Raw genomic sequence first — 15,498 nt, 5'->3', positions numbered from 1 at the left:
GTTTTATTTGTACAACCACAAGATTACAAAATTAAAAAGGAGAGCACATAATACTTGAAGTTCATTAGCTAGGTAATCAAATGGCAGAGAGTTGTGGAATACAAAATGAGGACTCTGATATCCTAAACTAGGGTTCATTACACGGTACTCTAATGAAGCAGCAGACCAGCGACCAGCGGGGACCGTCCGGAGGACACGACGGAGCCGACCGCCACTTGTGCATAGTACGGCGGCAAAGTTACACATAATTTTATATTCTTGTAAAGAATCAGCAATTAAAGTACTTATCATATCAACATTTGTATTATTGTAAATTAACCTCAATTTGGGATTTTTGCTGACCAAAGACAATCCGGCTCGAAGGACCTTGTTGGAGCTTCAGCAGCTCCAATAATACAAATGTTGATATGATAAGTACTTTAATTGCTGAAAGGAATTGAGCGGAAACAAAAGGAGCTGCTGAAGCTCCAACACTAGGTATAACACCTGTGCTATAGGTATCAGTGCTCTCTTGTCACATGTAGTATGTTAATGGATTAGCTATTATTTTCAAATTACAAACGGACAGTTCAATTTTATTTATTTCTATGAGCAATACCTTTTCTTCCATCGAATTCAAGACTGTTATTAAGAAATATCTGCTGTATATTTCCCTATTGTACTTTGTGGTAAACCGCTATACCACCAACGTCGTCCAAACAAAATTGTTCTAATACTAGCTGACCCGCGCAAGTTCGTCTGCATTACACCTACTTGACATTTACTTTGACGACCTCGGTGGTAAAGCGGTCTAGCACACGGCTTTACGTCCGATGGTCGCGGGTTCGATTCCTCGCACGACACAAACATTTGTATTCATGAGTATGATTGTATGTATCGGTCTGGGTGTTTTCTATGTATAATATGAATGTATTTACGAAAAAAAAATATCTATGTATTTGTATCAGTTATCTAGTACCCATAACACAAGCTTTAGCTAGCTTAACTTGTGTCTAAATGGCGTTGCGTGAATTGTCCTGAGATTATTATTATTTATCCTTATATATAACTGTAAAGTTTCATCAAAATCCGTTTAGTAGTGTTTGCGTGAAAGAGAAACAAACATCCATACTAACAAACTTTCGCGTTTATAATATTATTAAGATTAAGATTAAATAAGATAGACATAACATTTTAATAGATTTTATTATAGATTTAGCGTTTTTATGACTAATGAGTTTCTTATAAAGTATTAAGATTCTTGTCTATGGTCCTTATCGATAACAGACCCAATCTTCTTCATCCCATTTGAGTCCTAAAAAGATAAGGTTTTATAGCTGCTTAAGCTCTGGATTAACATTCACGAGGTAGGTAATCAGTATTATCATTCACTAATTTGCATATCCTAGTTTACTCGTATTTTCGAAAACTTTGGAAATTTAGTTCAGGATGTCAGTCCTAATTTAGAAATACATATCAAGGGAAAATATAAAATTATTCGTTCTATCTGTATTCAGAGACCTAACGTCTCCCTTTACCCAAACGCGTTAGTAATATTTCAATAGAAATTTTGCCGTAAATATTTACCTACCACTTACTCTACTATTACAGCAATAATTAAGGGTAGGGGGTAAAAGAGGATGATTAGTAATATGGACTGATGATCTTACTGCTAGCAATGTGCCATATCAGGTTGACCTCCATGCGGTTCCCCCTGGAAACCATCGTGATAGATTATTGGTGAATTTGTCACGATGGGCTAACTGACCTGACCATCTTATCATCCTCCACTGGTTCCCCGCCAGCGTAAACCGTTAGCGCAGGCGGGTGCACCATTCCATTATCTATACATCTCTACATATAAATAAAATTGGTGTGTTTGTTTATAATATTGAAATAACCGTTTTTTTACTACATGCATATGAATATAAATGCAGTACATACACCAAAATATAATTATTTACAAATTTTATCTGTCTGTTTGTTCCGGCTAATCTCTGAAATGGCTGGACCGATTTTGACGGGACTTTTTTTGGCAGGTAGCTGATGTAATAAGGAGTAACTTAGGCTACTATTATTTTTAAAAACCTTTTAATTTAGAAAAATAAAGTTAAATTCGACGCGGACGAAGTCGCGGGAACAGCTAGTCATAGAAAAAAAGAAAATAAATAATAAAGGTACAAAGGTATATTATATAAGTACCTATATTATAAAAAATTGTCAGTATAATGAAAACATCATTATACTGAAAAATTATTATAATTCTAATGTATTGCACATTACAAACGAGCTAAAGATAGAATTTTTAATTTAAAAAAAAAAACAAAGTCGTCACCTCTGTCTGTTCGCTTATATCTTTTAAATTATGCAACGGATATTAATGCAGTTTTCAGCAACAGATAGAGTGATTCAAGAGAAACGTTTATATGTATAATACATGCGTGTTATAGTATAGAATAAACCGAGAAATTCAAAGATTTGGAATCCATGCGAATACGCGACGGGTCACTAGTTATTTATAATTGAAAATAAATAATGTCTGTATTATTAAATTAATAAATAAAATGCACAATGTCTAAACATTTACGGAAAACCATAAAAGCTGTTACGTTATTGTGTTCGCGCTTGCGCAGGCGCATTCAGCTCTGAAGTGGATAGAGGTTGTAAACATACAATGTAATTAATGAACACATAATAGTTGTGGCGGTTAATAAAACTTAGCTGTGCTTACTTTATGGTGTGCTTTACTTGAATGGTGTCACGATAAACTTGATATTATGGGCGAATCGAGAGCTTCCTAACCATAGTTACAGTAAAGAGGCGATTGTTTTTCTAAATTGATTCGCTTTGATTGAGACTGAATCCAAGTGCATCATACCATTATGGTATGCACTTGGATTCAGTCTGCGCCACCACTTATTCTCTATTTTACCAGTCTATTATATAAAGAAACCTTCAAAAATATATAAAAATATTAACGTACGTAACGCACCGCTAGATCACCGACACCGTAAAGTTTGCCTTACTAAGTTTTTTTTTTATGGATGATAATGGAAGGATGCGCTAACGGTTTACGCTGACAGGGCACCGGTGGCGGATGATAAAATGAGCATGAAGTCAGGTTATTGAGCCCATCTCAGCCCAGCCCAGTTGGCAAATGGTAATTTACCACGATGGTTTCCAGGGTGAATCGTCGCCTCCGATCGATCTCCCGTCCAATCCCCTCCGATCGATCCCCCATCCTCATCTCAGACTAAAGTCGTATCCGTCAGGCGGGAGTTGGCCTTCAGCCGCTCCATAAGTCCTTCCGCGGGTTTGGAGTACTCGCCCCCTATCTTCTGGTGAAGCTGTAAAGGTCAGCTGCGGGCAACAGCAGTAGAGTAGTCCAAAAAAATAAAAAATAAAGGGGGAATCGAGTGGAGGTCAACATGACATTGTATGTATATTATTGCTAGCAATAGTCCATTAGTGCTAATAATTTATTGGCCATATATATCATATATCTAACTTATATTATAAACGTGAAAGTTTGTGAGTATAAATGAAATGAAATGAAATGAAATGAAATTTATTTGTTATAAAAGTAGTACATATTATACATCTAATTAAATGGATGGATGTTTTTACTCTTCAAAAACTACTGATCGGATTTTGATGAAATTTTACAGTAATATAGTTAACACAGCATAATAAAACATAGGCTATAATTTAAAAAGATATTTTGTAAATTAGGCGAAATATTTTATTTGTTTAACTTCAATTTACACAATACAAAAGCACAGTACATTTGGCGGATGTAATTCCAATGCAGAATTTCCTACCAGTCAACCAGGTGGTTCAGAGAGTAATTGAATAATGAGAAATGTCAAGTAAGTGTGATGCAGACGAAGTCACGCGGGTCAGCTAGTTACAAATAGAAATCACATCTTTACTTTTTATAAGATTCGTTTAGATGCATACAATAGGTGAAGCAATTTCCTGCCTGAAACCCGTGTAATTGGACCGCCTCCGTTCAGGTACATTGAAAGATTTATAACGATATAAGCGCGCGCGCAGCAAATGTTGTGAATAGAAACCATTTCCGTGATATGCAACAAGAAACAAGTTATTTACAGTTATTTAAAATTATAAATAGGTTAGGAAACGCCGGCACGTTGTACGTGTATGAATGACTTGATTGTGAATTTCTTGTTGTGTGTTTACAGTGCATTGCGAATGCATAGACAATTTTTTGGGAAGGTGCTTATGTATGTGTTAGTTTCCATATGTGGATACAATAACCATGTTTGTTAAGTAATTGCAATATTAATTAATTTTTTAGATAGCGTCTAAATAAAAAAGGTTAAAAAAATAATGTATAAATTTATATATGAACAAAACAGTTATTATGACGGCCTGGGTGGTCCAGCGGTTTATTTAGCATTCAGTAAGACTATTTACAAATAATATTAAAGACAAACAAAATTACTCTATTCTCATTTTGACCACAGACAATAAACTAAAGTGTATAAATGGGTAGTGTGACAAATGCTTTTTTATCAAATATTTATACATAACTTTAAAAAACCACACCACGAAACACTCCTACTCTATATATACTATAAGTGTGGGAAATTTCATATTTTTCCTTCACGTATTTATATATTGATTCTAAATATTTAGTAATCTATATATATATATATTACTCAACTGACTGACATAGTGACTGGTAACTGACTGACATAGTGATCTATCAACGCACAGCCTTAATTTGGCATGCAGGTAGACCTAGGCATATAGGAGGTTATGACCTAGGCATCCGCTAAGAAAGGATTTTGATTAATTCTACCCCCAAGGAGATAAAATAGGGGATGAATGTTTGTATGAAACTTTGTCAATTTTAAACTGACCGGGCTGAGCCTTTGCATGCATAAAGCTACTATGACGTAGGCATCCTCTAAGAAAGGATTTTGATAAATTCCACCCCTAATAAATTAACGCGAGCGAAGCCGCAAGTAAAAGCTAGTATACTATAAGTGTGGGAAATTTCATATTCCTCCGTCCGCGTAATTTTCGTACGATATTTTCCTTCACGTATTTATATATAGATTCCAAATATTTAGTAATTGGTTTTATAAATGAGTGTGCATCAGTACAATGGTTGTCAATTAATATTTTCTTTATTTTTAGCAACCAGCTCTAGTACTTGCTCTCGTGTGTAAACGCATAACTTCAATATTGCGCAAATCATAAAGCGGAGACACAAAACAGATGTAGTGATCTGCAATGTTCACTTCATCTCTGTCACGAATAAATTAATCTAATAAGTTACTAGTCAGTATTTTGTAACAGTTGCATGTTGTACCAGTGACAACGATGATGCAACGGTGGGCGGAACTTGTTTTGGTTTTAGTACAATTATTTAATAATAATCAAAATCAAAATCAAAAGTCAATTATTAATGTAGGACATTTTAGCCGCTTATAAACGGCAAGTTTTTTGTATTAATATTTTTCCCTACCGTCCACGTAAGTATACAGATTCCGATTGAGAAGAACTGTCAAGAAACTCTAACTGAATTTTCTTTTATTTTTAAAGCCTGTTCATTTACATTGTATAATTATACATCTAATTAAATGAAAATCCCGTGTATGAACAACTATTGCCACGCACGTTGGCTATTTAAGTAATCATTTAGTGAGAGGCTTTGCTCAATAAATATGATTTAAATTTATTTAAAGGTTTATTAACTTCCACACCCCACAGATCGCTATCTACTCCCAAACTAAGCAGAGTTTGTGTAATGAGTACTGGACTGCTGATATAAATACTTAGATACTTTTTTGTTAATATATATATAATATACATAGAAAACTTTCAGACAGATACAAGCAATCATACTCATGAACTTGTGTCCATGTACCTACGTCACACTTGTGTCATGCACGTTTTTACGTTAGGCCCGTGCGAGGTATTGAGCCTGAGATCATCGGAAGTAAAGGGGTGTAAACCACGAGATCACCAATTCCGTTTGAATGATAACTAATATTTTAACAATACGTACTCGTCACAGCTTGTGGTTAGATTAGGTGTTTTTGGAAATGGTTATTTTTGTAATATATAACCTGAAACAGTTTACTAATAGTCTGCACCGTTGGTAAATAACTTGTTCTAAGAACTAAACTGCACTAACATTAATAACTGTTTTTGAAGGTTTATTTAGTAAGTACCTAAGTAAGCAAGTAGCTGCCAATATTATAGAAATAGAAATCTCTACCACTCATTCAGAATGCGGACTCATTACAAGAAGAACGAGCAAGAAATTTGTGTTACTCTTTTGAATAAATGTTATCTATACATATAAATAAAATTGCAGTGTCTGTTTGTAATATTTAAATAACCGTTTTTTACTACATGCATATGAATATAAATACGGTATATACACCAAAATATCATTTTTTATAATTTTGTCAGTCTGTCTGATTGTTCCGACTAATCTCTGCAATGGCTGGACCGATTTTGACGGGACATTTTTTGATTGATGTAATAAGGCAATTTAGGCTACTTATATTGTAGAAAAATAAAGTTAAATTCCACGCTGACGATGTCACGGGAACAGCTAGTTTTAAATAAATACACAGTAAGAGGCCTACGATAATCAACATAGAAACCGCTACGCAGTCTTTCTTTGTGCAATCAGATAATATTCTAAATAACAAAGTATGACTGCTTGATGAATAAACAAAACGTGGTAAGATCCCGTAATTTTCCTATTCTGAGTTATCTCACAAATATATACAAGTGATCAATTATGATGTTTTAAGATGGTGAACTTACCTAGTAGTAGTATAGGCAGATCAAGCAATAGATGCCACCAGATGCTGTGTCGCGCCTGCATCTCTACAGGCGTAGGGGAGCGAGGTTCAGAAACCGTCTGTAACAAAATATGGTAATATTAAAAACTTAGTCTTTATTGTGCACTGATGAAATAAGTTCGTACGTGCATTGCCCAGTTAACTCCCACTCATCAAGCTATTTCGCTGCTAAATACGAGTGACATTACAGGGTACCCAGATATACCATTTGATGTTCGTAATACTACACATGTACATGTACAGGCGACGGTTATCGTTTTCTACCACGTGCATTATCCTTCCTATTACTAAATATAATATAATTTTTTTAGGGATAAATATTTGCTGTGAAATTAATCTTAGTTGCTTTATCATAGAGCCAGGGCTCACCTGGTGGTAAGTGATTACCACCGACCATGAGCTGTACTTACAGAAATGAATATAGATTCATAAAGACTAAGAGAGAGAGAATATCATGTACAAACGAACGATAGCTTTATAGCAAACGCATGTAGTGCAGTACCCACTGCTTAAAATAAAACATAAACTGTCATTACCATTTGTTGCAGTGTAAATCGTAAACCCATTTCATGATGAAATAGTTTGCGGAACATCACTAACATGAGTCGTTAAATGTTTAACTGTAGTTATAACTGTACCAGTTACAGATTATTACATATGAGTCTAATAGTGTTAGGCATGTGCTTGAAAATGGTGCCACATATTTTCGCTAAAAATACCACAAAGTTGTTTACTTAATAATAACCGTGGCCCATCGATAAAGACAATCATCCTGCACGAAGGAAGACTTCAACAAGGCGACTGACTGGGCCATAGAAAACGCTAGGTTCTGATCTATTTAGGTTACCCAATCGTCCTGCGCGAAACAAGACAAAACAACCTTAACACGGCGACTGATTGTGCCGTAGAAGATGCTAGGTTTAGGTCTATTTAGGTTGCCCAATCATCCTGCACGACAGAAGACCTTAACAAGGCGACTGACTGGGGCATAGAAATCGCTAGGTTCTGGTCTATTTAGGTTTGCCCAATCACCCTGCGCGAAAGAAGACCTTAACAATACGACTGATTATGCCGCAAAATTCTGTTCTAATAATATTTAGGTTGCCATTGATACGAAAAAAGAAGAAGACGTCTTAGGTCTTTTCATTTAATTTCTTCTAATAAGTAATCACCATCGACCACGAGCATCTGCAATTGTCAGCTTTTGGTTTTTTCCAGATTTTATACAAAACTGCTTACATGGATACCTCTTGCAATGTTTCAGCCACCAAGCAGTTTAATTTTTAAAATGCGTTTCGTTTCGGTTGAATGATTGACATTAGGTGATTAAATTACAGTGTACGGAGGCATGACATCATAGTCCTCTGAAATGGTAATCCACGAGAGGTATCATGGGTGTCAGATGTAGTGTTGTTCATGTATATAGATGACGGTTACCACTTGGCAGCAGGTGGATTGCCAACTTTATTTACTGTTTTAATTAGGTACATTTTTGCACAGTACAGTACAGATTTGATACAGAAAAGAATATAATCTGATTCGGATAATCCGGCTTCATCCAAGAATTGTTGATCGAATTAATGATTCATAGCTACTGTCACGTTGTCACATACGCTTTAAAATACATCCTCATAGCTTTGTTTTTATCTCATTATTTGGGGTCGGCGCAGTATGTCCTCTTCTTCCACTGATCCCTCAGATCGGCGGTAATATCTCAGCTTACTCATCTTCTATACATATCTTTCACACAATTCATCCATCTATTTTTCGGTCGTTCTCTCTTATTCCATCCTACCTACCTTCTCCATCCTACTACCTACGTTCATGTTAAATACTTTCTTTAACACATGATTCTCGCTTATCCTACATTCTAAATATTTAGGTCGGTCTCAACCATCCATGGTAAGTACTAAGTATAGGTTACTTTCTATGCACTTAGCGTAGTCTAAACATTAACATAAGCACGCGGTGTTACCTATATTTGCAACGCATTGTTAAGTATTGCTGACTTGACCACGCAGCAGTCCCCTATAAAATATTCTCGTACGTCAAAAACCTTACCAATCAGACAAACAGACAAAGACAAACCAGGCCTGTGGTAAACCTTGGTTATGTAAAGCTAAAGTATATATGGTTATGAGGAGTCATTTTCCGAGTTACCAGAGTACGTTTTAGCACAGATATTAAATATAATAAAAATATTTATTGTCAGCCCTATTTTTTAACTTATGTAAAAACAACCAACCCTAGAAAGTAATGCAGTTAAATGTTCTAGTAATTAGTACCTACTAAATTATTTTTAAAACAGAAGTGATTAATAAAAGCGTAAGTACGTATAATATGTGCTAATGGTCTATGGTCTCATAGAGGTTATTGGCATAGACCAGTGAACTCTATTGTTAGCCAAAATGGCAACGAATAAATGTATCACATAAATCATACATGCGATAATGTACCGTAATCAGAAATGAATAAAAATTATAAAAAGCAAATTGTCGTTGAGCATCATTATAGTATTTATAACGTTTATGGTAATACCATAAGTAACAATTTTAGAAAGCGTCAAACATATATATGTATATATATCTGTATATTTTTAATAAAAAAAATTAATATACCGTCCATACTACTTCTATTTTAATGGATGATAATGGAATATTCCACTCGCCTGCGCTAAAGGTTTATATTGTGCTGGTGGACCAACAGTGGAAGATGACTTGACGAGCATGAGGACAGGTTAGACCATTGTGACAACTTCATCAGGAATTTAACATAATGGTTTCCAGGGAGAACCGCGATATCAATTTTTTTATGAATGATAATGGAATGCTGCCCCGTCCTGAGCTAACGGTTTACACAGGCGGGGCACCAGTTCAGGATGACAAGATGAACATCAGTTTAGGTCAGTTAGCCCATCATGGCACATTCCAGGAATTTAACAAATCGTTTCCAGGGAGGAACCGCGTGGAAGTCAAACTTGACATAGTATGTTGCTAGCATTGGAGTTATTAATCCACATCACTAACCCCCCCCCCCCCCCTATCTATATTGTAATCCTAGATGGTGTAGATTGTCACTTGTCAATGTCGTGGTGAACACAACATTTGACATGCCCACATTTCGCTGGGTATACTTTGAATCCAACAGGGAAAGAGATGAAGGTGACAGCCTTCTGCCCTTTTCTCGGATTATTGCGTACTAATCGGTATTTCCTTTCGGGGGACTTAAGAATTGGCACGGAAAGTTATGTTTGGTGTCGGCCAAATTTGAACGCTGTTTTCGGTGTGAATCAGTGTAATAGACCACTGGGCTACGACATTTTCTAATATGTCTAACATTATATTGAAAATCACATACATGAATAAGTAACGCCATACACGTGCCTTTGTAAATATATACATACGCTTAAATGCCAAAGTTGGTACAACAGTATTTTAATTAATGCCGGCACGGCTTATTTTTCGCGCTAAAAATCACAGTTACTATTAGCTATGGTCATTATTTTCCTGCGACTTCATTAGGAAATTATGGCATGACCAAATAAGTCTCGTGTTATTGGCATACAACATAAGACCTTATTACAATCGCCTGCGATTCGAAAATGCATTACAGATACATCATATCTGTAATGTGTACAGAAACCTCTATTTTAGTAGAATGTTTACAAAATATCATGTCCAAATTAAGAAAAGAATTTTTACCTCTAAACTGTAATATTTCTAGCTAAGGTAAGATACTAGGCTAACTGCTGGCGTCGAAGAAATATAGAATCCTTTCAATTAGATTTTCTGGCACGGTATAAAAGCTACATTAAGTAGAGGTAAGATAAATTAATTGACGGCTTCCCGAAGCCGAAGCTAAAGCACTAGACCCCCGGGTCTAGTGGTTTAGCACATAGTTTTACTTCCGATGGTCGTGGGTTCGATTCCTCGCACGGTGCAAACATTTGCATTCATGAGTGTTATTGTTTCTATCGGTCTGTATGATTTCTATGTATATTATATTATATACATATTTACAAAAAAATCTAAGTATTTATATCAGTTGTCTAGTACCTAAACACAAGCTCTGCTTACCGTGGGTCTGTGTTAATTGTCCAGGGTTATAATTATTGTATTATGCCTACAACATACATCCAGTACATAGCTACACATTTCAGAAAATCTGTCAAGAAGCTGAGCTGGTATCAGAGACCTGGTAGTCTGGTTAAAAAGATCCCAGAGGCGTCCACATACACCCTCTTCGGAAGGTGCAGATTATCTGAAATGATGATGAAAATTCCAAAAACAAGTTGAGAAAGTTGTATGGCAATGTGATGGGTTATAATAGGAACCAGTACCTATTAATAGTATTTTTTATGCATTTGTATCTACTAACGCGAAGGCGCTTGTCGGTAAATAAGTATTCAACAAAATGGTCAACAAGAGTCTATGCACACTAGCAACTTTTAGTGTCGGCGATTGTTATGTTTGCAGCTGCATCGCGTTTTAGCGATTCTATTGCTACTTATAGTTACTTCAGTGATTTTATATGCTGTTAGTGATTTCGCAAGAACTTGAGTAATTTTTCTCAAGTACTGTTTGAGTATATTCATTAGAAACAAAGACAATTTAATCTTTGCTTGGTAAAGAATAGCATCCAATAGCTGGATAACTAATAATAGCACTTTATTGTGTTTAGAAAACATGTACAAAAACAACTATATGTATCTTTAAAAGTGCTATACCAAATTCGGTGTTATCACTTCAATCTCTAATCGACTTGGCGATTCTTTGTAGCGTACAACTGTTTTATTGGGGTGAACGGAATTGTTAGTAATGGGAACTAGTAACTCTCATTGCTAGCAATGTACCATGTTAGGTCGACCTCCACGCGGTTCCTTCTGGAAACCATCGTGATAAAATCCTAGTGAATTTGTCACGATGGGCTAACTGACCTGACCTCATGTTCATCTTATCATCCTTCAGTGGTGCCCCGCCAGAGTAAACGGTTAGAGCAGGCGGGTGCACCGTTCCATTATCATCCATAAAAAAAACTGTTTCAATGGGCAACTAAAGTATCAATGGCAGATACTAAATGTAGCCTGTTTGTATGGACCTATAATGGTATTAATATTAATGTAAGGTGGGATCCGCTTTGGCAAATGAAATAGTCGATAAATCTTTTTGCTGGCAAGTAGGTGCTTTCTAAACAATCGTATTCCATATGCAGTATATTGTAGGAATGCTTATTTTGGAGCGACTGTAAAAAGGAAGTTTTAATTCGTAAGTTTTGTCAGCGTATCAGCCAACGCGTTGAGTATTTTTTTTATACTACTATGGTGGCAAACAGGCATACGGCCCATCTTATAAATGTAAGGAAAATGGTTACCGTGGCCTATTGACGCCTGAGGGGTGTTAAGTACGTGTTGCCGACCCTTAAGAAACCTTAATATGCCCTTCTTAAAAAAAAACCCCATGTTGTAGTCTCGTGAGTAGGTTCCAGCGTATGGGGATGAATTCCCTGTATTTATAAGGTATCTATCTATCTAGTTAGTGTAGTTCTATAATATGTATATATATATAATATAATGCAATTGTAAAAAAAATGTGTATTTATTCGCCAACAAGCAGTTTAGCCGTAACTGTATAAGTGCAAACTGTAACCCTACAATGTGTAACTGTTTAAATAAATAAAAAAAAAATCACGTTATCTTAGCCCAATTAATTAGATTTGAATCAAATGAAATGAACTTTATTTTACCGGTCAGTTAAAAGCAAAACACGCAGAATAAAGACATTTATAAAATGAAAAATAATATTACGTATCTTTCAAATATATTTAAAAGTGTATATATAAATAAACGAATATAATTTCAAAATGACAATATAATTTAACTGACTCATTTACTCCAAATTTTGAAATCTTAGAAATCATATGTAAATTTACATGTTTGTCAAATATTGTTACAAGAACATCTATCAATGTACTACAATACAATAGATCTTGCTGTGTTACTTAGCACATCGATGGCAAATCAGCGTGGTGGTACCACCTACATGCTGATGAGAATGTTACTTGTACACAACTGTCAAAATAAACTACTTCGTTTCTTTAACGGTTCCAACCGTTATGTGAACAGGAACAACAAAAAATATATTTATAGCTGTATGTTACATTTCCTACGCCTCTATCACATTTATGACCATAATAGCTATTTCGGTGCATCATTTAAATAACAAATTTAATAACTCACGTATTACAAATAGATACATTGTATTTGTAGATCATTAAGGTTCGATTTCCGCTGTTTGCAAACATTTGTATTCATGAGTATTACTGTTACCCACGGACTTTGCTTTTTTCCGTCCGATAGTTCGATAGATAGATAGTCCGACTTCAAGTCAAATTTGATAAACTCGTTAAGCAAGTAGACGTGAAAATAACACACAGACAGATATACGCACTTTTGCATTTATAGTAATAATTATTTACCCGGCCCGGTATCACAAGGGTATACATGTATTATACATATAAACTTTTCTCTTGAATCATTCTATCTGTTGCTAAAGACTACATTAAAATCCCTTGCGTAGTTTAAAAGATCTAAGTGAATAGATCTAGCTGAAGCTATTTTATTTTATACTATGTAAAGATTTGGATGGATTAAGTTTGTATTTATTTCAGTATTTTTATGTATTATATAATATAAGTAAATACAAAACTATGTTTTTAAATATGTCTATAAAAGATTAATTATTATAAACAGATTCAAAACCCAGAATATTAGATTTAAAGACAAATTTGTTGTATAGAAATGGGTATAAAAAATTACAATAAGATATCAAAAGATATACTGGAATTACCCTTAAATAAATTCAAAACATCTGTTAAATCATATTTACTGAGCAAAGCCTATTACTCACTAAACAATTACTTGAATGACGAGCGTGCATGGCAATAGTTGTTCATGTACGGGATTTTCATTTAATGTTAGACATAGACACCTATATAAATGTACATTGTGAATATACTGGCTTTTTGGCGTTCATAGACGGCTAAAATGTCCTACATGAATAAATTATTTTTTAATTTGATTGAAATAAAATCAGTCCTATTTCTAATGAGTAATGGATTGTCATTGTTTTAAAATACCTGTCCATTATGTCGATTAATAATATTTATTCTACGTCCATACACATTATGTCATTGGAATAACAATTAGTCCAGTACCTCGGACCGATTTGCAATTGATAGGCGCACGAGGCTTTGACAGCGGCTGTCAAACCATTTCGGGCGAGCTGTCAAATTGTCATTGACTTCATGCTAATTGTGAGACGGGGCGTTGATTCATTAAAAATTGCGGTGAATGTGAGGACGGAAATTTTGTAAATTGACATAATTTCTTTATTGTATTGTTGTTTTTATTTTAAATATATTATAAAGATTATTTATTTATTTAGGAAGGTTAACGGTATCATTTTACATGTTACTTGTCATATTAAATTATTCTATGCCAATTAATAATCTTCGCTAATAGTATATTATGGCATATATTTGTGATAGATATACCCAAAGATTACAGCGTATAATTAAAGAGAGAGAGCGTTTTGTTATGAGTAAAGTAAATTTCGGTACCACTGCACCGATTTTAGAAATTCTTGCCATGTTTCAAAAGTATACTATTCTTGACCGACATAAGACATACATTATACTAATATCTACAAAACTCACAAATTTATAAGCACCCGAACGAAGTCGAGGCATGCCACTAGCACACAAAAAACTATTCAAAAAACTTATTACCAAGAAACAGAGGCGACCATTTTCCTTAGGTATATAACTTAATAATTTACCGTCATTTAGTGTTGAAACCAAATTACTAGCACTTTCTAGATAATCTACAATAACGCAGAATTGCTGGAAAGTGCAATTTCAACGCAATGTTAAATAGGATTGCCGCTATTATAATAAAAATGTAACTTTCCCATGCCACAATGTTAAGTTCCCATTCCATAACCATAATCCATTCTATAAGTTGTTCTCAGAATGGCCTACACAAAATATTAATTTCTTACTGAATGCATTACTTTAACAGCTATTATTGTAATGTCTATTTTATCTAATACTGGTTGTGCCAGCGGTTTCACCCGTGAAATTTATAGTATATGCCTTATTCTGAAGTATAAGCTAAGCTATATTATTGTAAAGTTTCATCAAAATCCGTTCAGAATTTTTGCGTAAAAGAGTACCAAACATCCATCTATACATCCATACCACAAACTTTCGCGTTTATAATATTAGTAAGATACCTAAAAATGTAATCGTGATGGAAACAGAAATGAGGAGATCCGCAGAAGAACCAGAGTGACCGACATAGCCCGAAGAATTGCGACACTGAATGGCAATAGGCGGGGCACATAGCTCGTAGGACAGATGGACGTTGGGGCAATAAAGTCCTCGAGTGGCGACCACGGACCGGAAGACACAACGTGGGAAGGCCTCCAGCAAGGTGAACCGACGATCTGGTCAAGATGCGAGCAGCGCAGGACCGATTGTCGTGGAGATCTTTGGGGGAGGCCTATATCCAACAGTGGACGTCTCCGGCCTGAAATTATGATGATGATGATGATGACCTAAAAATATGTCAGTGTTTGTTATCTAAATACTCCGAAACAGTGTACTA

At 35.1% G+C, this 15,498-nt stretch overlaps 1 protein-coding gene across 2 annotated transcripts in view; it reads right to left on the bottom strand.

The window, feature by feature from the left end:
* LOC131851441 (phospholipid phosphatase 2-like) overlaps positions 1 to 15,498 on the bottom strand; it is a 97,068-nt gene that overhangs the window by 36,411 nt on the left and 45,159 nt on the right. For both annotated transcript variants that reach the window (XM_059201940.1, XM_059201941.1), the window contains exon 2: positions 6,796 to 6,892. In XM_059201940.1, the coding sequence (XP_059057923.1) occupies positions 6,796 to 6,892 (97 nt within the window). The remainder of the gene's footprint in view (positions 1 to 6,795; positions 6,893 to 15,498) is intronic.

The sequence above is a fragment of the Achroia grisella genome, unplaced genomic scaffold (assembly GCF_030625045.1).
Source record: "Achroia grisella isolate CSIRO2021 unplaced genomic scaffold, CSIRO_AGI_Agris_v1 utg783, whole genome shotgun sequence".
Lineage (NCBI taxonomy): Eukaryota > Metazoa > Arthropoda > Insecta > Lepidoptera > Pyralidae > Achroia > Achroia grisella.
This window is presented reverse-complemented; position numbering and strand designations above follow the sequence as displayed.